This window comes from Henckelia pumila, chromosome 4, assembly GCF_033568475.1.
Source record: "Henckelia pumila isolate YLH828 chromosome 4, ASM3356847v2, whole genome shotgun sequence".
Taxonomy (NCBI): Eukaryota; Viridiplantae; Streptophyta; class Magnoliopsida; order Lamiales; family Gesneriaceae; genus Henckelia; species Henckelia pumila.
The window spans coordinates 209,179,980-209,205,944 of record NC_133123.1 but is presented as its reverse complement, the minus strand read 5'-3'; the positions used below and the strand labels follow the sequence as shown (position 1 = coordinate 209,205,944).

Here is a 25,965-nt window from a genome sequence, read left to right as displayed (position 1 = left end):
AAAACTTCAATCAATAAAATTCAAATTTTGTCAAAATATTTATGCACCCAACAAATCGGTTAAAAATAATCTAGTCTTAATTTGGAAAATTAGAAGCTAAAGCTGCTATGATAATTCCAGCAACATATTGTTTTGGACGAGCTCATGCAGTATTTTGGTTGCACGACAAAAATATGGAGTGTGTTGGCTGCGAAATCTATATAACATTTTCCAGGAACACTATGACTCTACTCATGGGAAACTGCTGTGCGGCATGTACCTCAGATAACTGCATTTGTGATTTCGCTACTGCTTGATAAGTTGCAAGAACAATTTATCTACCTGCGCAAAATAAATGACTTGTTTTTTAAATGGCGAAATCCTTGGCTTTCACTTCAATACATGTGGAAGCACCGAACGTTCTTGCTGTTATTGAATAACTTTGTATGAAGATGTGAAGACTTAAAATAGCGGTAGGTTTGCCGGGAAACGAACATTCATCCACTGTTTCTCGTAAATCACTAGATGGCCCCATCCGATTTGCTCCAGCAACGAAAGCTTCAGTTCATAGAACTTCTTCTTAGGAGGGTGACCTTCTTCTTGGATCATGTCACTTAGCACCTGCATTCAGAGAGTCGTACAAGACATAACCTTAGAAATTCTGCTAAATTTCTGAGGAAAGACGAGCATATAACAAGTGATACGATGGATAATATAGTATATTATTCCAGTCACAAACTTTTAAGTAACGATGTAGGAAACCTTGTCCTTGCGTCAGCTCGAAAAAAAAGTTATCACAAGGCCAGAAGTTAACCTTCCAGCTTAAACCCATAAAAATTGGCTCTCTCACCATCTTCTATGACCTATGAATGCTAATTTAAACACAAAAGGTGTCTCGTCGCTGGAGGATTCACTTTATGATAGTGGGGATAATTAAAAGAAAAATCTGACTCTGATTTCATTTTGTTTCAGGACTGACTTTATGGTAATGAAGTTCAAATGACTGGGAGCTCCTAATTGAGTAGTACTGATGAGCTTCCAAAATTATGGCCCGTACTTAGTGATTTAAATAGTAGTTTGTCACAGTAGAGGCCAGTGATATTATTCTCCTCTAGCACTCGTTTTACATTACTAAAACCCCACTCAGTAAACAGTACCTTTAGTGCAGTGCCAAGACACCCTTTGCGCCTCTCACGTGTGACGGAGAGAGTGCCATATTTGGAGGATTTCATATCCACCCATTTTTGGAGTTCTTTGAAATTCTCTTCAAATAAATCTGATTGTCCACTGGAGTCAGATGCAGCTTGGGTATCCTTCTTATCCACAACTTTCTCACCCTGCTACAGATGAAATAATTAGTACAATCAAAATTCTAAATCCTAAAGCTATTGGAGTAATGCTTGGTTTGATCAAGAGGAAATACATTTCAAAGAAATATGTTAGTTCCAAGATTAATAGGTGTTTTGACTAAAGTCTAAACTGATAACGCAAGTCGTGATTAAAAAATCTAATGATTGTATACAAATAGCATTTTTTATCGTAAAGATGCTTCACATGCAAGCAAAGAAATACCTTTTCATCCATGTTGTTCAATGTGCAATGCATGTCTGAATCACTTTATTCACTTATTTTCTTCACATAAAAGTAATCAATTTTAGAACAAGAAGAATAAGATCTGGGTTCATTTCCAAAATAAATTTTGACAACTCGATCCTATTCATCATGGATTCCTATAGCATGAAATCATGCATATTGGAATGTTGTATCAATTCTACATCTTGATCAAAAAGTTTACTCAATTGAACAAGGCACAGCAATTGAGATCTTTCATACCTTCAACAAATCAATCTCTGCTATAGCCAGTCCTTTCTGATACAATGCCTCAGCCAACTGCTCACGAGTTGTCTCCATTTTCTTCTTTGTTTTCTAGGTTAAAAGCATACTACCATCTCAAAGTTTGAAACTATTAAGGTAAAGATGGGGGATGATAAAAAAAAATATTTCAGAAGTGATATACTTCTCATGCAAGGTGCAGATGAAATTATTAAATGTTCACCTCTGCACACTCATCATCTGGATCACTTTTGACCGAGAAATATTTTGCCAATTCATCAGTATCAACACTGTCAATAAGCTCATCAGCTGCACCAATAATCTGCACCGTAATTATAGGAAATTATGTACAAAAGTACATCAGTAGATAGTAGTCAGTAATGAGATCAATTTAAATGCTTCGTTTGGACTTAAATCAATCTTGGAGCTATTACTATACAAAAATAGTAAGTGCTGAAAAAATTGAGTATTAGACTCTTAAACTTCCATATGTTACTGCAGGATTTTCTTTACTGTAAATAGTTGTCACACATTCACACAAAAAATCAAATTGGTTAACTCGGCAGTTGATACTGATGGCTGTTTGACGATTTGAAGTTTAGGTTTGGATCAGATTTAAGCAGAACCAGGTTAACTTATTGTGGATCACCTTTTAGAAAAATGGTACTATTTTTTTAAGAGAAAAACTTTAAAGCAATATAAAATATAAGTTGTTTCTCTTTTTTCAAACGACGAGAAATTATGTAGAATAGGGCCAATAATTTTTCGAAATTGGATGAGAGTGACAAGACATTTAACTTGATATTTCCACCAAAACAGGAAATGTAAATCTTGCACAGCTAACAATGAAAGTAAACTCATTTGGACAGTTTTCTCAAGTCTCAGGTAAGGTCATTATTATTCGGGACAAGATCCAAGAAATTCATCATATCATAACAAAATTACCATAGGTTGAGTGAGAAAATGGCCATTTATGCTTAACACAAGATTCATGACATTTGTGGTATCATTACAGAAATAATTGACTGACAGAACTAAAGCTGCATTATATGTTGATTGAGATGGAATATGAAATCTATTCATGCCAACAAGATACAAAACAAGCATCAGTGTCAATCTACCTGACAATCAAAGCTCCTACTAGTGAACTAGAGATTTTAAGCAAAAGAATTCCAACATTGGAAGAAACTGGTTGATTCACTATTGAATCCTTGATTTGCAAAGAAAATTGGGAGAAAATATCGCAAACGAGCTAAGGCCTAAGTGAACGGTCACATTTCTCTTAATCAATGAAAAGGCTTAAAAATCAATACTTGAAGTCTGGAAGCAGTGATTAAATATTTTTAATATTTTATGAGCCCTTGTATTACCTAACCAAAAGTGGTCCATAAATGCGATTAACTAAAAGAGCCAAAAATAATTTGGAAAGCATATACATTAATAATTGGGAGTTAATACCAAAAACCTAATTACAGGAAAATTACTTCACTGCGACTGGAAATTGTTCATGGTAAAATGTTATCCTAAGTATTTTCTACATGATCACAAATAGAAATAAGAAAAGTAATGGTGGGTGCTGTTATGAACTCAAGTGTAATTGGCCTAATTAGTTGCGAGGGTAATATTGACATTGGTTTAAATAAATTGGGCCAAAATTGTCAATATATTATTTCCTTATTTAGTCCCTTGAATATCTCTTTAAGATTTCCATTATACTGTAATTCTACTATATTTCTTTCTATAATAGGGCTAGGATCAAGAAATTTGATTATTCTTGATGTCTATATACTGTAATCCTTTTTGTAAATAAAGAGAACAGTTCTTCCAGAAAACTCTCGCTTAAAATTGTTATGGTATCAGAGCCAAAACTCTGAGATCATTTCATCTTGTCTGCTTCCTTTACTAGCTCTGAGATCTTGGTGTTTTCTTGGACCTGATCTCTAAATTCTTGTTTCTAGTTGAATCATGTCTTTGGAACGATCATAACATTTTCTTGTTCGATTTAATGGCAAGAATTATTCTTTTTGGGCTTTCCAATTCCAGATTTTTGTTAAGGGAAAGGAATTATGGGTCATATTGATGGCACAAATCCTGAACCTAACAGCGAGAAGGGGAAAGATTATGTAAAATGGGAGGTGAAGGATGCTTAGATTATGTATTGGATCCTTGGGAGTGTGGACTCCTCCATACTTCTCAATCTCAACAAGCCTTATAAGACTTCTAAAGAATGTGGGGTTACTTGAAGACAGTTTATAACCAAAGCAACTCAGCAATAAGGTTTCATTTGGAACTCCAGTTGGGACAACGCAGTCAAGGGAGCATGTCAACTCAGGATTTTTATTCTTCCTTTGAGAATCTTTGGGCCGAGTACACTGATATTGTGTATGCAAATGTACCTCTTGAAGGATTACAAAAAGGTTTGATAGTGCGAGTTTTAGAATTTTGAGCTTTCTGCTCCATGACAGCTTGTGTAATGAGCCGTTGTTCTTCCCCGAGAAGCTCTCCAATACAAATATCCAATAAAGGAACTCGATCTCTGTTCATCAGGTTGGATCTGATTGCTTCAAACTCTCCCTTTAACCTTCTTCCCTAAGAAGGTTTCATTTGGAACTCCAGCTGGGACAACTCAGTCAAGGGAGCATGTCAATTCAGGAGTTTTATTCTTCCTTTGAGAATCTTTGGGCCGAGTACACTGATATTGTGTATGCAAATGTACCTCTTGAAGGACTCATTGCTGTCCGAAAAGTACATGAAACTAGCAAGCGTGACCATCTTTTAATGAAGTTAAAAGGGACAGTTTGAAGCAATCAGATCCAACCTAATGACCAGAGATCCAGTTCCTGTATTGGATATTTGTATTGGAGAGCTTCTCAGGGAAGAAGAACGGCTCATTACACAAGCTGTCATGGAGCAAAAAGCTCAAAATTCTAAAACTCGCACTATCAAACTTTTTGAACTTGTACACACTGATGTATGGGGTATTGCACCAGTGATCTCTCATGAACATTACAAATACTGTGTTACATTTATCGATAATTTCACTCGTTTTACTTGGATATATTTACTTCGATCTAAAAGTGAGGTTTTCTCCGTGTTCAAAGTCTTCGTTGCTTTAATTGAAGCACAATTTTCTGCCAAAATCAATGTCTTAAAATCTGATTCAGGTGGTGAATACATGTCAAATGAATTTCAACATTTTCTTCAAAATCATGGGATCATTTCACAACGTTCTTGTCCCTTCACGCCACAACAAAATGGTGTGGCTGAAAGGAAGAATCGTCATCTTCTTGATGTTGTTCGAACTCTTCTAATTGAGTCTTGTGTTCTTTCTCGTTTTTGGTGTGAAGCTTTGTCTACTGCTGTTTATTTGATCAATAGATTACCATCTCCCAATTTGAATAATGATTCTCACTACTTTCGCTTGTATGGGCATGCCGCATGCACCCGATTATTTCAATCTTCGTAGTTTTGGATGTGTTTTCTTTGTTCACCTTCCTGCATACGAGAGAAATAAACTTGCTGCCCAATCTGTCAAGTGTGCTTTCTTAAGATATGTTGGAACTCAAAAAGGGTTCCTTTGCTATGATCCTCATGCCCGACGAACTCGTGTCTCTAGGAATGTAATATTTTTTTTAAAATCAGCCCTTATTTAGCACACCACAGGCTTTAGAGTCTCCTGCTTCATCTGTTTTGCCTCAATTTCTTGAGTCGCCAACAACAGTACAAAGATTTCAACCTGGTTATGTTTATCGTTGACGCACTTCTACTACATCTGATCATCTTGCAGGTCCCACTAAAGTTCCTCCCAATCTTCCTACCACATCTGATCTTGTTCCACCCATTTCCAATAATCCACCGCCCTTCCGAAGAAGCTCTAGACCTCACCTCCTGATTGGTATGGTTTTTCAAACCCTGCTGCTATGTCTACTACTTTGTCATCTATTTCTATTCCCACTTGTTATGGACAGGCTATAGAACATGAGTGTTGGCAGCAAGCAACGGAAGCAGAACTTAAAGCACTTGAGAAAAATCATATTTGGGATATTGTTTCTTGTCCTCCAAATGTTAAGCCCATTGGTAGTAAGTGGATTTATACTGTGAAACTCAAGTCTGATGGCTCCTTAGATAGATACAAAGCTCGATTGGTTGCTCTTGGCAATAAACAAGAATATGGTCTCAACTATGACGAAACATTTGCACCAGTTGCTAAGATGACCACTGTGAGAACCATTCTCGCTATTGCATCTTCTAAATATTGGCCTTTACATCAGCTGGATGTAAAAAATGCCTTGCATGGGGACCTTAAAGAAGAGATTTACATGAAACTTCCACCAGGTATGTCAATAACAGCTCCTGATGACGTTTGCAAGCTAAGACGTTCTTTGTACGGGTTGAAGCAAGCCCTGCGAGCCTGGTTTGAGAAGTTTCGCAGCACTCTTCTCCACTTCTCTTTCACACAAAGTCAATATGATTCATCTCTCTTCTTTCATCAGACAACCAAAAGTATGATCTTTCTCTTGGTCTATGTTGATAATATTATCATCACTGGTAATAACAAGGGGCAGATTACTAAGCTTCAAAATATGTTGCATAGTACATTTCAAATGAAAGATCTTGGGCATCTCTTTTCTAGGTCTAGAAGTTCACTCTCGGGCTCATGGTTTGTTCTTAAATCAGCATAAATATATCCAAGATCTCATTGAGTTGGCTGGTTTAAAGGATGCCTACTGTTGTTGATACGCCAATGGAGGTGAATGTGAAATACCGGAAAGATGAAGGCGAGCTTTTATCTGATCTTTTTTTATATAGGCAACTTGTTGGTAGTCTTATCTACCTAACAATTACAAGGCCTGATATCTCCTATGTTGTCCATATTGTTAGCAAATTTATGCAATCGCCTCGACATCTTCATATGGTTGCAGTTCGTCGCATTATTCGATACTTAATTGGGTCACCTACTCGTGGGTTGATTTTTCCTACTCAATCAGTTGTTCATTTGACTGCGTATAGTGATGCAGATTGGGCTGGATGCCCGGATACTAGGAAGTCTACCACATGCTGGTGCATTTTTCTTGGAGATGCCTTGATTTCTTGGAAATGCAAGAAGCAAGATTGTGTTTCTAAATCTTCCACGGAGGCTGAGTATAGAGCCATGTCTGCAGCTTGTTCTGAAATTGTGTGGTTACGTGGTTTTCTTTCCGAACTTTGATTTTCTAAAACTGCTCCTACTCCACTTCATGGTGATAATACCAGTGCCATTCAAATAGGTTCGAAACCAGTCTACCACGAACGCACAAAGAACATAGAAGTGGACTGTCATTATATCAGCGAGGCCTTCAGTGTTATCACGCTTCCTCATCTCACTACTAATCTTCAAATAGCTGATGTCTTAACAAAAGCTTTGAAGCGCCAACAACACAAGTTTCTCGGTAGCAAATTGATGTTGATAGACTTACCCGCATCAATTTGAGGGGGGATGTTTATATATTCTTTCCTTATTTAGTCCCACGAATATCTCTTCAAGATTTCCATTATACTGTTGTATATATTTTTGCTGTAATTCTGCGATCAACGGATTTGATTATTCTTGATGTCCAGTCTTACATATTGTAATCCTTTTGGTAAATAAAGAGAACAGTTTTTCCAGAAAACTCTCCCTTAATTGTCAAATATTTGTATCTGGTGTTGAATTCTTAGAAGAAATTACTTTTGGTAGGGACAAGGGAAAAATAATTGGAGGAAGTAGAATAGAGTAAGACATTCAGTCATTTTATTCCTCGATTGTTCACTAGCTTAGCTAGGGTAAGGTGGAGACGTGTGCAGACGCAACTCTAGGTTATATTCTAATTTCAATATATTTTCAATTATAGTATAATTGCGCCCTGTTTGTTCCATTCATTAGCATTCCATTGACAGAAATATTTGTGATTGTAACAAGTGCTATATTACCTCTTCATGATGTTGAATTTTATCTTCGATGTTCTGAGATAGCAGCCCTTCTAATATTTTGGCTAGCAAAGGAGTGTATTTCGGGTACTCCGACTGCAAACAGATTGATTGTTAGGGAAAAAAATAGCTATCAAAACCACGGGAATACCGTAATGATGTATGAAACTACGAAAATTACCTAAAGCGATGGCACAGGGAGCATAACAATTTTACTCACACAAGAAAGACCCATTGAAATATAAATCACCAGCAATAGTTGGTCGGTCCAGATATAAATGAAAGAGCATTAGAAGCATTGAGACCATGTTAGCTTTCTCAAGGAAGGATTTCACTTTATAGATTCCATTATAGTAATAGAAATTCACCAAAATCAGCACAGCTCCTTTCATCCAGCAGTGTGTATTTGTCATTCAAAGATAATATTACTGAGGCAGCTGACTAAATCAAAGTAACAGTTCCAGACGTTTTTGTATGAATACACTTTCTACATTGGAAACCCCAAATCCAAATCATATGTTCTCAATGTATGCATAGACTGGGGGAAGAGAGCACCAGTTCAAATCATTTGAGTGTGTGTAAATGTCGTAAATCATGTAGCAAAAAACCATACTCGACAGTATGAAGACATGATTTGGGATCTAAAAATAGTTGTTTTACATGAGACTCAATAACAAACAAAAATTACAAGAAGTTGCTACATATGTATGATATTACATGCACCGATGGCACTTGATTCTCAAAAATGTGTAAAATATACATCACGGTACAGAGAAAGAAGACCTTAAGTGAGGCTGATAACTTTTTCCATTCGAGGCGCTCCTCCTCGGTGCTTTGTTGTAGGCCCGAGAGGACTTTTATTTTAGCATCCCTGACCTGGTTGGCAAGATGAATTCCAATTCTAAGCATTTCAAATTCATGAAGCGAGTAGCATTTTTCAGTGTTAAAGAGAATTGAAAGTATTCAACATCATATGCAAGAAACCAATCATGGTGACAAGAAGTTTCCTAGATAGCATAATTTTCATTCCTCTTGTTTCAAGCTTTTCAGGTTTCTTCAATTTTCTTTCCTTAACTTTTTACTTCACTTTTCCCCAGGTTATAACGTTATCTTAATAAAACTTTCATGAGCCTTTTCGAAAAAAATATTTGCTAAGAAGATTTGATTAAAGATATAAACTCCAAAATTAAAGTGCTACGTCATTGAACAGAACAAAAAATATACAAAGAAGCTCGAATGGTAAATTTTTCTGTTAGTATTTGTAATTTAATAAATATTTACCTCTTCCTCTAATTGTTCAGCCACACTCTTTGTGCAACTAGAAGAACCTTTACCCTTATCCTCATCAAACTGATAAAAATACAAGCAAAAAGTATAAAAATAGACAAGCATCCATGTTAGAAATATAACATCAATTTTTATAAGACACTAAATAAAGTTCTCCCTTGCAAACCACTGTAGATTGTTTTGTAAGACAATCGAGTTTAAGAACCTGAACTGGTGGGACGATGTATGATATTTGATATGATACAGGGTTCTTTTCTGGATTTTTCTCATTGCTATTTGCCCCAAGAGAAACCTTTCCATATGAAATTGCGCCAACAAGTACTGAGCCAGTCGAAACAGCCTGCAGTACACAATAAATAATTGCATTCATGTCCCACTTTGCTGGACAGGATAAGCAGATGCACTGACAAACTATTAAGACAACAGAATGATTTCATGCGCTGAAAAACCTTGGGGAGCTTGTCCTTTGCAGGAGGGCCAAGATAGAAAGCTTCCTTAGTTCTGTCACCATTATAAGATATTAATTAAAAATTCATGGGAACCTATATGAAATGAAAGCTAATGGCAGAACAGAGATTAGCATACCCAGGAATCAAAACCGAAGAACTAAAGCTGCTGTTGCCAATCACTGGGCCATCGGGCTGTGCATAAAAGCTCAATCGAATAGCTTCCTACATTAGGAATTCTTACAAAAGTCAAATTTCCTAAACAAACCATAAGCCATGAATAGTATCAATCCAATTAAGTAACCTTAGCGCCTAGAAAATAGAATCCGCACATCAATATTTCATTTATTCTATGTAATTCAGGGTAATTTACCTTCTCCTCTAAATTTATCTGGATGAATAGCACCAACTGCTTCATTTTCTCCAAAAACTGCACATTATCATGCCTAAAAGGACATACATTATGATAAACACCACATTCAAATCTCAAGCTTTTATACTTCATGAAGATATACTTATCTCCTACATTTCTAACCTTCGCAATCTTCTAGTATAGCCAAACAACAAATGCACAAGTAAAAATCAGCATGCCACAATATAGAAAAATGATTCGTAACAAGCACCTCAAATAAAGACGCAAAACGTATTCACCCTTGGGAAGTTTGGCAGTGTCTGGATAAACATCGCCCATGGCAAACACACGCTACATTATAAATTAAATTGTTAGGCATGAGACAAAACAACTGATTCAAGTATTTAAAACAAACTGCCATCATTCTGGAGGTCTTTATTAAAATTATTGGTGGAAGTATAAAGATTATATACTGGGGGTTTCATTCACAACTCAAAGACCACATAGAAGGAACACATTTCTTGAATTTCAGTGCATCAGTTTTGAACACTAATAAATTCTTGTTGGTGTTTTGTACATCATTAAAGTACTTTTAAGTCAATGTGAAAGTGCATTTACTAACACTAGGAAGTAGGAATTGGTAATGAAAGTTCAGTCTGCCAATAACTTTTAAGTGCCAAGAACAAGTTCAAAGGAAAATAATCACGAGGAATAAGTAAAAGTAAAAGGAAGATTATAAAGCAAAGAGAGGGTACGGTGTTGATCTAGCAATTGCGAACTAAAGATCTAGCAATCACTCAGTAATCATGAGGAATACGTAAATAAGTACAAGAAAAGGACAAAGCGAAGCTCTTGATACGCAATGTTTTGTCAAAATCATCACATTATGTCATTTAGGATTGTCTATGGTCAGCGGCAAAGACATAACACGTTCCTGGTGAGTGTGACAGATTATATCAGCAGAAGAAAACAATCATTCGCTCAAGAAGGAAACAAGTAAATCACGGGGAACATACAGGCTGTAAATTGGACAAAACTAGAAACTTTCCCACGTGAAAAGATGTGTAATGAGCGCAATGAAAATCATTAAATTATCTAGGAAAACCATGCCACTCACCTTGTTTGAATCTGATATCATATAAAACTGAGCTTCAAATTTATTATCATAGATTCGATTGTTTAGCAGGGGAATATGAGGCTTCACCTCAGCACCGTCTTCCAGTTTGAATTTGTAACTGCAGAATTGCACAAAAGCCTCTATCAGGTAGAGCTATAAGCACAACTTAACAAGGAGAGTATTTTGGTACTAAACAAAAACCCACGTTAAAATGAGAGCTAGTGTCTGTTTTCCTGATGGAAGTTTGTCTCGATCTGATGAAAGTGTACTGAGTTTAGCATCAATAGGACGATATGGAACTCTTACCTGCAATATGCACCAAGCAAATGAAAGAAGCCTTATAGATCAATAGGAATAATGTCAATAATAATGCAGTCACCACGACATGACGTGAATAAGGGCACAGGGCATTGAACAACTCTTATCACCTTATTCAGCACAGCTGCCGGGACAAGATTCTCCAGGGACAAAAGAGCTTCAGCATCAATTCGTACTGGTGCTTCACTCCCATCAAGTACAATGTCCACTTTGTTGAGATTGATTCCATGAAAGGTAATCTGATAATAAACATTTTTTTTATAGGAAACAAGATTATATTATATAAAATATCAATTAGTTACAAAATGCGGATAAGTTATCCGCATACTAAGCCCCTACATCACTAAACATATTTAACATTGTTGAATAATAGACTCTTAGCTTATCTCATTTAGTTGGATAGACACTTAATTATTTATTTGTGTTTTAAATTGTAGGATCAGATTGGTTTATTTCTGATTTGTTGGGATAGAGGTAGGATCGATCTTTATAAATAATTGTAGTGTATTCCTTTGAACGATATGTGAATACAGATTTCTTTTCTTCTCTCGACTTCCTCTTCACAAACTAAATGGTATCAGAAGTACAGGAACTTCCATGACAAAATACGGCATGGCCTCACCATCCCAACCTTCCAAAACCGATTCTGAAACCACACCAACAACCATGTCTATCACTCCAGCAGCTGCCGATGTCTCATCCGTCCCAATCACTCGTCACAAAAAGCATGGCCAGAACTAGTTACAATGGTCTGCGATGATGTTTATATGCGGAAAAGGGAAAGAAGACTTCATCTCCAGCACTTCAACTCGTCCAGATTCCACAGATCCCAAGTTTCGGGCCTGGAACAGCGAGAACTTCATGGTTATGTCATGGTTGACCAACTCCATGACACCGGAAACCGGCGAAAACTTCCTCCTCTACAATACGGCAAACGACATATGGGAGGCGGCACGTGACACTTATTCATCCAAAGACTACTCCTCTGAATTATTTACCATTGACAGCTCCCTGCAGTAACTTCGCCAAGGAGATTCAACTGTCACTGCATATTTTACTACACTTACACGACTCTGCAGCAGCTCGATCTTTTCGAGATTCATGAATGGAAATGCCCAGACGATGGAAACCTTTATAGGGCGATTGTCGAAAAGAAACGCATCTTTGAATTCTCATCAGGCCTCATTCCTTCCCCGGATAATGTCCGCGGCCGAATTTTGGGAACGAAGCCTTTGCCCAGCCTTCGCTCTGTCTTCTCCGAAGTACACCATGAGGAAAGTCATCGCAAGATCATGTTGGGCCCTCTCACTTTGCCCACTTCTGCTGATCACACCTTATTTGTAAACACTCTGGTGAAGGTAATATTGCAGCTCTCATCGTCTATGTGGATGTCACTGTTCTTACAGGTGATTATGTGGATGAAATAGCCCAAGTGAAACTCCTGCTCTCAAAGGAATTTGAGATGAAAAACCTCGGACACATGAAGTATTTTTTGGGAATAAAAGTGGAAAGATCCTCCCTCGGCATATCAATCTCGCACGGGAAATATGTCCTTGACCTTTTGAAAGAAACTGGTATTTTAGGATGCAAGCCTGCAAATACACCAGTGGACCCAAACATCCAGATAGGCATTAAAAAGGATTGCCCTCCATTTGACAAGGGAAGATTTTTTTTTTTGATAAGAAACTATAATATTATAGATAAAATGAGATTACTTAGAATACAAAAAGTGGACCAGTGGTACACAAAAGCTAACTATTTTTCAATGCAAACAAAGGCAGCTATCAATCTAAATCAAAGTCAATTTTCAATCCCTGTACAAGTCTAACAAAGCCAAAGATTGAAAGTTTGAACCCTTGTGAGCCCAAATGGATACTCTCAATTTGATCCTGTCCCAAATTTCTTTCACCGCTTCTTCACTACCTTTAAAAATTCTTCTGTTCCTCTCCAGCCATAACGATCAATACACGCAATGAACCACTATTAACCAAAAGACTCTCCCTCTCTCTCCAAGCCGACCTCCTAAATCAGTAGCATATAAGTCTTTTGTTGAGTTCGGAATTACCCAAGATAATTTCAATTCCTTGAGAACTAGGTTCCACAAGAAGCCAGAAAACGGGCAGTGAATAACCATATGATCCTGAGTCTCTCCCCCCTGTTTGCATAGCAAACACCAGTTCGGGCTAAGGGAGATATTCGGGAGCCTCTTTTGAATCAAATCGCAGGCAGGTAATCTTCCCAGCGCAGCTGTCCATGAGAAAACCTGAACCTTCGTCGGAATAGGAGATTTCCAGATTGGGTAAAAAAGAGAGAAGCTAGGGAATCGCTCCTCTGGAAAGAAAGACTTTACCGAAAATAAGCCTGAGCTGTCCCACACCCATTTCCTCACATCCTCCGCGCCCTCTACTAAGTTTACCCTCCTCAAAACTTCCAGCAAGTTACCTAGCTGCCCCAATTCATCATCCCTCAAATCGCATCGAAAATGCAAGTTCCAAGATAGAGAGTTAAGAGGAATAAGATGAATCTCGACAAAGGAAAAAAGAAATCTGTCTATTGTGCTCCCTAGAAATCTGAAAAAGGTTAGGAAAAAGATCCTTAAAACTAGAATTCCCCACCCAGCAATCTTCCCAAAATCTAAATCCATTCCCCCTAAAACCACTGCCCTCACAGAGTGACTGAAAGCCAGATACGTCCTCGATATGAATTTCCACGGACTTCTAAAAGTGTTGTGTCTAGCCAACCCCGCATCCCAACCGTTATCTTGAACTCCGTATTTGCTCGCTATAAGTCTCTTCCAAAAAGTCTTCCCCTCCGTCGAAAATCGCCACCACCATTTACCTAGCAAAGCCTTATTCCGAAGGCAAAGATTGCCTATTCCCAAGCCTCCTCTATCTTTTGGTCTACAAACTTTATCCCAGCCTACCAGATGACAATGGGTCTCCCCATCCGATCCATCCCACAAAAAGTTCCTCATAATTTTCTCCATATCCTCTGCAAGACCGCGTGGGATCCTAAACAGCGACATATAATACAAGGGAAGGGCACTCATGACCGCCGATATCAGCGTGAGTCTGCCACCTCTCGATAGGAATGCTTTCTTCCAGCTAGCTAGCCTTTTAGACATCTTAAAGATCACTGGTTCCCAGAATGAAACCCTTAATGGATTCCCTCCCAAGGGTACTCCAAGGTATTGAATGGGCCAAAATTCCACCCCGCAACCGATCTCCCTAGCCAACCCTTCCTCCACTTCTTTCTCACAATTACAGCTCAACAGTGCAGATATCAAAGGCTAGTGGACAAACTTATATGCACGACCTGATATTGAGTTCATGGTAAGTGTATCAGTCAATTCATGAACAGTCCAACTGAGGAACATATGGATGCTGCATATCGGGTATTAAGATATCTAAAAAGAACTCATGGGAAGGACTGCTTTTCAGAAAATGTTCACTCCGAGAAAGCAAGGTTTATAGTGCTGCAGATTGGGCTAGTTCTCCTACAGACAGACGTTCCACATTAGGGTACTGCACATTTATATGGGGGAACCTAGTAACCAGGCAAAGCAAGAAACCACCGGTAGTTGCTCGTAGTAGTGCTGAAGTTGTTTCGAGCCTTGGCCTATGGAATTTGTGAAGGAACGCGGATCAAGAGGCTGCTTGGCGAATTGAAGGTGGAAGATAGTTATCCAGTGAAACTCCTATGTGACAATCACGCAGCCATTAACATATCCAAGAACCCAGCTCATTATGACCGTACCAAACATGTTGAGGGGGGTCGTCTATCAATGAGAAAATTGAAAGTGGGATTATCAACCTCAGGTACATTCTTACTCAGTCGCAAACTGCAGATATTTTAACAAAGGCTCTTTTCCGGCCAAATTTTGAAGAGTTGTGTTCCAAGCCTGGCATGACCAATTTATATGATCATGCTTGAGGGGGAGCATTGAGTAATAAACTCTTAGCTTATCTCATTTAGTTGGATAGAAACTTATTTATTTATTTGTATTTTAAATTGTAGGATTAGATTAGTTTTTTTTTTTTATTTGTTCCTGATTTGTTGAGATTGATGTAGGATAGATCTTTATAAATAATTGTAGTGTATTCCCTTGTTCGATATGTGAATACAGATTTCTTTTCTTCTCTCGACTTCCTCTTCACGAACTACAACAATATATGTAGCTCCAATCTCTGACAATCTGATAATAAAGATTAATTACCATGCAAAAGATATCTGTTTCATATATTGAACTTGATAACAGCAGGAAACAGTTTGCCCTTACTGACATAACTATTCCCTCACAAAAAGTTCATACAAGGGTTTACCCTTGTCATGACGTGTTTTTGAACATGCGTGTTGTTGCACCTAATTAGCCATTCTTTACCAATATTAAGTCTATGGTACGAAAATATCCTTCTATTATTGTAATAATTTTCATATATAATCAAATGCATTGCTAACATCATAATTCAAATTTTTTTCAAAAATACACGTGATGTATTTAAGTAGAGATATGAAAATTATTACAATACTAGGACATTTCATACCATAAACATAATAATATTATAAAAAACCGGTTACTTAGGCACAATAATAGCACGTATTTAAAAATTCATTTTGGGCTTTTGGGAAAGGGTTAAACGTGCAACTATTATAAAAGGTTAAGGGTAGAACATACAATTGTTATAAAAGGGGTTAAGGGTAGAACATACAATTGTTATAAAAGGTTAAGGGTTGAGATGCCTATTAAATTTTCACAACAATAAAGTGTGTATTTTCAATATTTTCAGGGGAGTTTGGTGCAAAAAACTCAAAACAAAAATGCACCACATTTAAGACGCATCCTCAGTTATGCTCTGGAAAGATATGTTACCTCAAAATCAACAATCGTGGCTTCATGGCTTCCAGCACCACTGGACCAAAACTGAGCAATTGCTACTTCCATAGTTCGTCCACCCTCCACCGCAAAGGAAAAACTTTTGGAAGAAGGAGAAGAAAATGTGGCAACATTTTCCCACTTTATGGGTCTTTTGAGGGGAGAAATCTACATGTTGCAAGGAACTCCGGACAATGTTTTGTACCGAGAGAAAAAAGAGAAACAAAAAATGTGAAACCGTAACAGACACCAAACATTTACCTGAACAGAATTGATGAAAAACCTACGAGCTGTACTGAAACCAGATGTTTTCATGGTTACCTCAACCCAGGAAGAACCAATTGGTACTTCGAGAAATTTTCGTTCAATGTGACCTAATCAAATGCATAAAATCAAAACTACAGTTGCATAAAAATGGAATTTTACGAGCAGTAGAGAAAAGAGGAAAATCAAGTACAATAAAAGAAAGTGGACTTTAGCTGAAAGCCATAACACGGATTGCGATATACTTAAGAATTTGACTAGAATAGTTCTTATTTTTAATTTCCAAACATAGTCTAAATGAGTGACAACTCAAACTCAAACTCAAACACAGGCGATAAATCAAAATCCTACACGGAATAAATACCCAAATACAAAGTACCTTGTAATGATAACACAAAATGCTATCACTGAAGTGAAAAATTCCACTGTGATATCACCCTCCAGTCTACACAAGTACACAACTAAGGATGGAACGTGCAGCACGTAAACAGTAACTGAGGAACTTGTATACGTCTAGGTTACATCACTCTATACCTGGTACAAATGACATCCCCTGGAACACGATCAGTGGGGGCCGACTTTTCACAGCTTTAGGCTTTGTGATAGTCACTGGAATTCTGAAAAGAGGACCACGCCATGGAGATCTACAGTCTAGTGCATAGACTTCATAATAGTGTAAACCATCGCTGAGATTGGTGGGATCAACAATTATGCTGGACAATAAAGAGCAAGTGTAAACCAAAATCAATGATATCGGAATGTTTTATGGTCAAACTTTCCATTGGCCTCCAAGTAAGCCTGTTCCCCACTCCAACCCAATAGAAAGGAAAACATATAGAATGAATAACAATATAACATGCTATGATCTATGTAAGAAACACACTCAAGCCAAAAGGAGATAGAGTTAGAGGGGCAAACTAACTTGAATTCACGACCATTATGAGTTAGAAGAAGATACTCTGGAGCTCTCACAACTGACTCTCCAGTAGAATGCAACTTAACACACTCTTCAAAAGGAACCAGTTGATCCAAGTTACTTGCATCTTCATGGAACTTTGGTTCCACTTTCACCGTCCACTAAGAGAAACAAAGCTGTCAGCCACTCAACCACAATATTCTTTTGTGGAAATGAACACAGATTCAATATGTGCATGATTGTCCAAAGACTCAAACCTCAATGTCTAATAGCAAATTATCATTTATCGATTAACAACCATAACCCCAAATGATTGTCTCTAAAAACTCATTACTTGCACAAAAATGTGATTTCCCGAAATTAAGATGAAATTGACATAGGATTGTCCGTCTACCATATAAAAAAATCTGTGTAATAAAACAATTAAATGTACACTGCCTCAGATCCCTAAAATTGAAAAGTGTTACTATTCGAGAAGCCACTTGGGATTAATCATTCTTCTAATTGTGAAAAGAAATAGCAGCACCAGCAACAGCACCCACAAGAGCTAAAGCATTTATTCATAGACTAAAACTAAGGTAGTGTTTGAGAATGCTTCTTGGAAGCACTTTTGAGCTGTGCTTAAGAAGCATTCTCAAGCACTACCTAAGTTATATTTCCTAAAGCTAAAAAATATGTATCAGAGGGAAATATGAGAAATGGAGGCAAAGAGGTCTGCAATCTTTCTGTAATAATTCATCAAAGACCAGGTTCCGCGAATATCAAATAAAGCCTTAAATACTACATGGGAACCTAAAAGACTAGGAAATCCATGTCTTCGTGGAGTTTCAATAAACACACACAATTGCATACACATTTACACAGGTAATGCACGCAATACACAGGCATGATTGATGATTACTTTTTCCCACAAAAAAAACTCACTCTGAAATTTCAAAAAGCCCTAAAGTTGTAGAAATGCTAAATCATGAAACTCATTTGCCATTCATTTTACCTCTGTTGATTGTTGACATGAATCAGCCTCTCTGAGATAGATTCCACGTGATGTAGGTGCTGCATATGAAACAACTTTAAAATGATAGCAGCTAGTCAAAGCAAAATGATTACACCCCGAAGAATTCAAGAACTTGTATAATGTTTCATCAAGTGCATGGTTCTTTTGAGGAATCAAGGACGGATCTAGCTTAGGCCAGTCCTAGACTGCAGCCCAACCCAAATTTTTTTATTACATGCATAAAATTTGTACTTGGTCCGCTAAAGCTCGCCTTTCCACATCCGAAGCCCAGTTCATCTCTGTAATTCTAATGTGCAACTTCAATTTTTTGGGAAAATTGCTATTTTGGTCCTGTAAGTTTGTCATTTTGTGATTTTTATCCTCTAGTTGTCAATTTTCCTATTAGTACTGCAGTTTTTTATTTTACAATTCTATTATTTTTCATTGGAAGTGCTAACGTGGCACTATACACATCAGCACTACATTTTTTCATCAGCACTAAGTCAAAAAAAAGATTAAAATTGCCCAAAAAAACAAAGATAGTGGACTAAAATTGGAATTTGACAACATATAGGACCAAAAAAACATTTTTCCCATTTTTGTGAGTGGTACAATGTAATGACTTTTTTGTTATATATATTGCACTTTTTGTAATAATATATAATTTCTTATTAAGTTCAAGCACACTCCAACTCTAATTCCTGGATCCATCCATGTATCATATATTAGGAAAGAACTATTCAATGGGATAGTGTCCATTTATGACACAAATAGAAAGAACTAGTTTACCCACTTGATTTTCCAGATTGATTGATCTTTATTTGATACCAAACAGATGGGACGTCACGCAACTTCTGAATGTAGTCATAGGCCCTACAGCCACTCATGTAAAAATGAGCCCAATTAGAGTCGGCTATGTTAATCTGTTAAATAAATAACAGAAGCGCTTAGTATTAAATCTAACTTGTCAACTTGCATCAACCCTTGTCCAGCAGATAATTTGTCTTCTGGCGAACCACCAACGGGAACTGATGTATTCTCAAGAGCCTCCCTTACATTATATGGACTCACAGGGAGCCCTTCAGCCTGAAATTTTTAAGTACCATCAGTTTTAAGATATCAAACACATCCAGAAAAAAATTAAAACGAAGTAAAATATTGAACATCAGTATGAACCTTCATTGCACTGATAAGCAGAGCAACCCCCCCACAAGCACATGGGGATGACATTGATGTTCCATTCATGAACATGCGTCGTTGAAGAGTCCATGTAGGAACAGGGGCCATGGCACCACCAGCAGCACTTATACAAACTCCGAGATCCCCGTCAGCTGTTGGCCCTCGACTAGACCTACATCACATTCAACATATGAGTTTGAGAAAACTAAGCTTTATTGTGGTTTCATGCAACACAATTGATAACCATGCTAAAACATGCAACGATCAATGAAAAACTGGATTCTCTTTTGGAATCGGAATACAGCATACCAGGTGTACTCAAGACCTTCAGGAGGAGCTTCGACTAAATTGTGGGCCCCAGCAGCCATCGCAGGGGAAACATATGCCCCAACTCCTATAATACTAGATGTTGTACCTCCTGGTGCACCGACAGTGTTCAACGCTGGCCCATTATTACCAGCACTACTGATGAATATCAACCGATGCTTGTTTACTACCTAAATAATCAAATAAGCCACTTGAAACTTAATAGGGGTATATGACCTAGAGTAATGCAAAAAGTTAATTCAAGAACGTGGATTATCTCACCTCATTTACGAGGTCAACAAAACGACCATAGTCCGGAAGCAATGTGGCTTCCCCGTAACTCATGTTTATAAGATCGCATTTGTGCTGCACTACAAGTAGTTTTCATGAATATTCTAAGATTTAGAAGTTGAGGCATCAAAAGTTTTTGGTGGGAATGGATATTTTAATGATTAAAGATGAGGCATCAAAATTTACTGGGTTCTTCACCTTAACATGACATCATAAACACACCCTAGACATATCTAATGACTGATGAGCCGGAATTGCCATGCAAAGGAAAAAATTAGCCATTAAAATGAACTAATATGTACAATACATTTTTTTTTCTATTTTGCCAAAAATGCAGACAGATGTGGCCAATATCCAAATTATAGAACGAGTCCAAGAGGCCTCAACAAATTGTCAATTCCCTTTTTATTGTCCTCTAAATATTGACAAGAATAATGACTCCTTGTGACCTTGCTCCATCACAAGAAACAAAAAATTTTCAATAATTTTTAAGATTTCAAGTCATTGAAAAAACTCAATGATGAAGTTCACTATACTTTCTGGAAAAAGCAGCTTCAGTTATGAAGTCAGATATAGATGACAAGGAACACATCCCTCTTAATAGCATTTATCAGACCATGTCACACAAAATTCAGCATTGAGAAAAAAATTATTTAATTATTAGGGCTAGGACCTTGTGATATAAGCAACTGGGGAAATATTAAATTTCTATTGTTACATGAATAAGGTGCAGCATATATTCCAGGGGCAAGAAACTACCTCCACCGCTGCAATCAGTGCTCGAACCAACCCTGTCCCCGTTTCCATTGAACCCAAGCGTGAGTCCCCAATTTTACATGAAATCAACTGAGCTCCAGGGGCAACTCCATTTAAAAGTGGCTCCTTGATGTTCGAGAGATATTAGGGATAAATGCAAGTATGTAAAATAAAAACTGCATGATACGATTTACTAATGGTGTCTAAATAAAACTACCTTTGGATGGTACGCAGCTGTGATACCAGCAACATGTGTACCATGAGGAGAACAGTCTGTAACAATGCTCAATACATTGCCTTCATCGTATACATTGAGGACAAATGCACATGCATCCAATTTGCTAAAGATTCCATATTTCCGTTCAATCCTATAATCACATAAGAGTTACCAGACAGATTCCAGGAATACAACATGCGAGCAATATTTATGCTCTGAATTTGCATGTTCTGAGACACAGTGATGAGGGTCAAAATCCAAATTTCAAGGTACCAATATCACCAAACAAATAGCGGCTCGTGTGCAAGGGAAAAAATTGCAAGTGAAGGAAAAAGTAAGCAACAGATTATCTTAAGTAAAATACTCAAAATAAAATAAATTTTTTTAGTGTCTAATATGAAAAAGAGATCTCAAGATACCTTTTTAATGGTTGGAAGATGGTGGATGGCAGCTCTTTCTGTATGTTTTATTACAGAAGTTCATGATTTTAATAGGTGGTTTTCTACAGTAAATTTCTGCTATCTTGTGTGCTAACAAAATATGACAATGATTATTAAAGTAGACAGCTACAATCAGTTGACAAATATTGGTGAATGATTTTTTTGACCAGATGCCTCATATATGAGACAAGCAGCCGCAGACCTACATTCATCAGAATCTGATGTTTCATTGAGTCGAGACCAAACTTTTGGGGACCAGATTTGCGTGTCTGCTCTTATTCAAACTATTTCCTACCGTTCACACTAAATGGCCAGATTAAATTTTGAACAGATGATTTCTGCTTGAAGCCATAAACAATGGCCCCTAAAGTTTTAATACACTAAAAACTAGATGTTCTTCCTTCTTGACTTCGCCGTTGTGGGATATAAGAATAAAAACATAAGAAAGTAATTACACAGAAAAGCAACATCCCTCTACAGAAAGTATTGCCCTCTCCAGAAGACAACCTAGTGGATGGACTTGGGAAGAGAAAGTGTGAACAACAAAAAAACGTCTCTAACAAGATAAGCAGTGCTTTTAGCTAACAAAAATTGATAAATTGGCTCTCTTATTTTCGTAGACTTATAGAATATTATACAAGTATTACACACTAACTCAAATAAGATACACAAGAACAACCTGCCCAAATAAACCACACATGTTTGCCAAAGTAGTACAAGGGCCTAAAAATACCGATAATTAGTTAGTGGAACAAAGTCAGCAAGCTTCCCACATCCTGATACATCCTCAAGACTCTGTGTGTCAAGAGCAGCCCTCCATACTTCTCCATCGTGCCATACAACTGCATCTATAACAGGTCCTTTGTCATCATAGACCTAAATCATCAAACCATGACCAAACATTAACAAGAGATAGATACTTCAACAAAAACAAAATAGTAGCACCCCCACATCAACGAGAGAGCACGTACATCTGCCTGCTTGTGAAGAAAATCAACTCTATTCTGGAGATCTTCGCGTTCCCTTCTCAGCTTTATGTCATCAACTTTAGTGTGTTTCTACAAGTAAAATTACTTGTATAAAAAATAAAACATAAATATTTTCGTGGAAGAAAAATAAGACAAGAAGTCCGTAATTAAATATAAAATCAAATAATACCTCATGTAAGCCACACAAACAAAACACATAGACAAAAAGGGGGAAAAAAATAAAAGATAGCAGAAAATTATTTCAGACGTGGTTATCTAGAATTGAGAATTCTCTCTTTGAAAAGCAGTATTAGCCAATGTGCAAAAAAATGTAACTGAAATAATTAAGGAGAAAAACAAAAACAAAAGAAGTGGGGAGAAATTAGACCAAGGGCTTCAGCGAATGTTGTATATTTCCATCAACATTCTTGGGCTGTGCTGTATATTTAATGCAACATTTAACAAAAAACAGAAGTACGGTAAATTCATATTCAGGTATAGTATTCCAATCAAATAGTAACATTACTGTCGGAGGAGAACTGACTACCTTGTCAAATTCATTAAGCTGTTTTACGGCCTCCGCTACTGCTTCCTGATTTTTTTCATCCCATCTTTTCTTCCTCTCTTTCTGATACAAAATTTGGAGAGCCAAGGAGCGTAGTCATTTAAATGAGCATTTCCAATTGTTGTACATTATAGCCCACTGACAAGAATTCACAGAAATACGCCACCTTAACTCTGCCAGTTAATGTATTCGTAAAAAGCTCATAGATCAATTTACAGCCAATGTGCCATTCTCCTGATGGATTTTTCCATGATGAGTTTACTACCAAAGAAGCTCCTGTTACACATTATGCAGAAACACAAATAAGTAGAATTGGATGAATGCCCGATATTTCACTGAGGATGTACTTGTCAACTCCATGCTATACCAAAAAATTGACATGGGAAACAAAAAACACACCAGAGGTTCCAATAATGCACCCATCATCATCTGCCTTCACAATGGTCGACGTATCAATATCTCCACTCCCAGTACTACCAAAAGAATTAACTAGAAAAATTTAGTAAACTGCATCAATTTTCCTTATTCAACTGAGTTACGGTTTTAAATCTCCACAATACTTCAACGAGCTAAGTAAATCACCCAAGAAAAAGTAACAAGTTAACAACCATTACAGAGCTTAAATTCAGCAGCTGCCCCGAAAAGAATCTGCATTACCATTAATAAAATGAAATAAATCTAAAACAGCGCGACATCAAGCCTAATGTTCACAAGCACCAATCGAAACTCTCAACCTTTCCTACATTTTCATAAAGAAAAAAAAAAATCGATTCACATACCAATCAATAATATCCAAAAGTTTCGGCTTTCCTTCTGAAGTCACACTCAGCCCCGCCGTTGCAGGGTCCACCCCAGAATCTAACAAATTAAACACGCAGAACTCAACTACACTCAAAATTTTCCAGCAAACCAAAAGGAAATAAATCAAAAGTAAAACTTCACCAAATGGTCAACGAAAAACGAACCAAAAATCGCAATAGTCACACCGCGGCCGTCGTACTCCGGATGAGCTTCGACGAACCGATCAGCGGCGATTTCTTGCTTCGGCATAAGAGACGACAGAAACGAGGATTCATTCAACTTGAAATTACGCAAAGCTCCGCTGTCTTCACCAGAAGGCATCGCCCTTGTTCTAATCCCTCCGAACCCACAATTCTTGCTACGATTATTCGATCGAACCCGAGAATCTGTGGACTTTCTCTCGCTCGAAATGGGCTTCAGCAGAGAAGGAACAGCGACGAGCAATTGTGCGTGGACAATAGTGACATTAATTAATTTTGTTTGCATCAGTATAGAAAATATTTGGTAAGAAATTAACCTAGGAGGGGTATTTCGGGGATCCTGTGGCCGCCGGAGAATGCGGCGGCGGAATGCAGGTGTTCTGTTCGGTAGCTGAGGTGGGTGGAGTTCCCAATGTTGGTGGCTAAATTTTTAATGACCTTATCTATCCTTGCATGAAAATGCATAGATCAATGTAGCCCACGTATGCACGTTGCTTTGTTAATTAATTTTTAATTAAATAATCAAATACCTCGTACGACTCCATATAGGCTCGTATGTTTTCACAATCATGAGGGAAGTCATTCTGAAAAAATTAATTTTTGATAATGTTAGTCTTTTTTTTTTTCAAAAATTTTTACGTGAAATTATACCCATCAACTCCATGTTATATAAAAAAAGAACTAAAATTAAAAAAAAACAAAAAAACAAACAAACAAACAAAGATAACGAACTGAAAATGAAATCTAAAAACCAATTTTTCATATAAAGTAGTTAGTGCATCTTCTATTTTTTATTTTAAATTTCAAATTTAAATTGAAAATAAATACTAAAAATAATAATTTTAATAAAAAGTAATTAAATTAAAAATAATGCTAAATAATAAGAATACTAAATATCATTGTTGTCGTCTCTGAATACTATGACCATTTACATTGAAATTTTACTTTTTTATGTAGTGTTAATTCAAAAAAAGAACAAGAGACCTCTATATTTCAATACTAATATAATCTTTACTATAATTTTATTATTAAGTATGCGTACCTTAGAAAAACTGCTTTTGGTATCATGGTAAATTTTTTTAAATTTTCCAATTATACCCCCACACTCTTAAAAAAAACTATCATATTTCATTTCCTCTCACTTTTTTCTTCAGTTTTTCTTCTAACCTCTTTCTTTCTCTTTCATTTCTTCTTCATTGTCAAATTAAAATTTTCTCTACCTACACTTTATCAAGTTGGATTCTTTACCAAATTATATCACTACAAGAAAAACTCCTAAAAACAACATTTTTTTTCAGTTGTCGTAGGAGGCTCAAAACTGTTGTAAAAGCTCATGTTGTTAAAAATCGCGCTCAAAGACAACTAACTGTTGTCTTTGAGAGAGAAGACAACAGTTTTACAACATTTTAAAACTGTTGTCTTTTCTCTCAAATACAACAGTTAGTTGTCTTTGAGCGTGATTTTTAACAACACGAGCTTTTACAACAGTTTTCAGCTCCCTACGACAATGAAAAAAGATGTTTTTTTTCAAATAAAAAATAAAATAAAATTTATATTATAATATTATAAATCATTCAAAATAAAAAAAAATTAAAATAAAATTATTATACAATTTTCCAACATTACAAAATAATATTTATGACATTCTAAAAATTTCATACGCAACCAATCAAATGACATAAACATAAAATTCTAAAGTATACATGATAAATTAAATGCAACAAAAACCATAAACATAAATATGAAATTAACTAAAAATTCATTTGTAGCTTGTTTGACTAATTTCTCTGTCATTGCAATTGCCTGCGAAAACAAACACCAGCCATAATTGTTGAAGTGAAGTTAGTTTATTAACCAAACATAAATTATAACATTGTTTATTCTGGAACTGTCCCGAAAAATAATGCGCATCTTGCA

General features: G+C 36.7%; 1 protein-coding gene across 2 annotated transcripts; it reads right to left on the bottom strand.

Annotated features, from left to right (window-relative positions):
• On the bottom strand, positions 1 to 24,482 carry LOC140894440 (tripeptidyl-peptidase 2). 2 transcript variants are annotated; one of them, XM_073302944.1, is made up of 34 exons: positions 24,013 to 24,482; positions 23,827 to 23,905; positions 23,447 to 23,520; positions 23,214 to 23,323; positions 23,030 to 23,110; positions 22,486 to 22,572; positions 22,248 to 22,390; positions 21,075 to 21,225; positions 20,861 to 20,983; positions 20,093 to 20,176; positions 19,814 to 20,001; positions 19,502 to 19,676; positions 19,290 to 19,411; positions 19,119 to 19,198; positions 18,326 to 18,384; positions 17,338 to 17,492; positions 16,950 to 17,128; positions 16,413 to 16,525; positions 16,149 to 16,319; positions 11,389 to 11,517; positions 11,166 to 11,266; positions 10,961 to 11,078; positions 10,115 to 10,194; positions 9,865 to 9,937; positions 9,631 to 9,716; positions 9,495 to 9,546; positions 9,251 to 9,385; positions 9,040 to 9,108; positions 8,542 to 8,634; positions 7,762 to 7,854; positions 2,036 to 2,134; positions 1,813 to 1,905; positions 1,137 to 1,319; positions 1 to 600 (listed from the first exon to the last, which is right to left on the bottom strand). In XM_073302944.1, exons 1-34 carry the CDS (start codon positions 24,332 to 24,334, stop codon positions 442 to 444), a joined length of 4,059 nt encoding a protein of 1,352 aa, XP_073159045.1. In that variant the 5' UTR covers positions 24,335 to 24,482; the 3' UTR covers positions 1 to 441. The 2 variants fall into 2 exon arrangements, with proteins under 2 accessions (XP_073159045.1, XP_073159046.1); XM_073302945.1 differs by having other exon boundaries at positions 2 to 600; positions 1,137 to 1,316.
• Between the last annotated feature and the right edge of the window lie 1,483 nt (positions 24,483 to 25,965).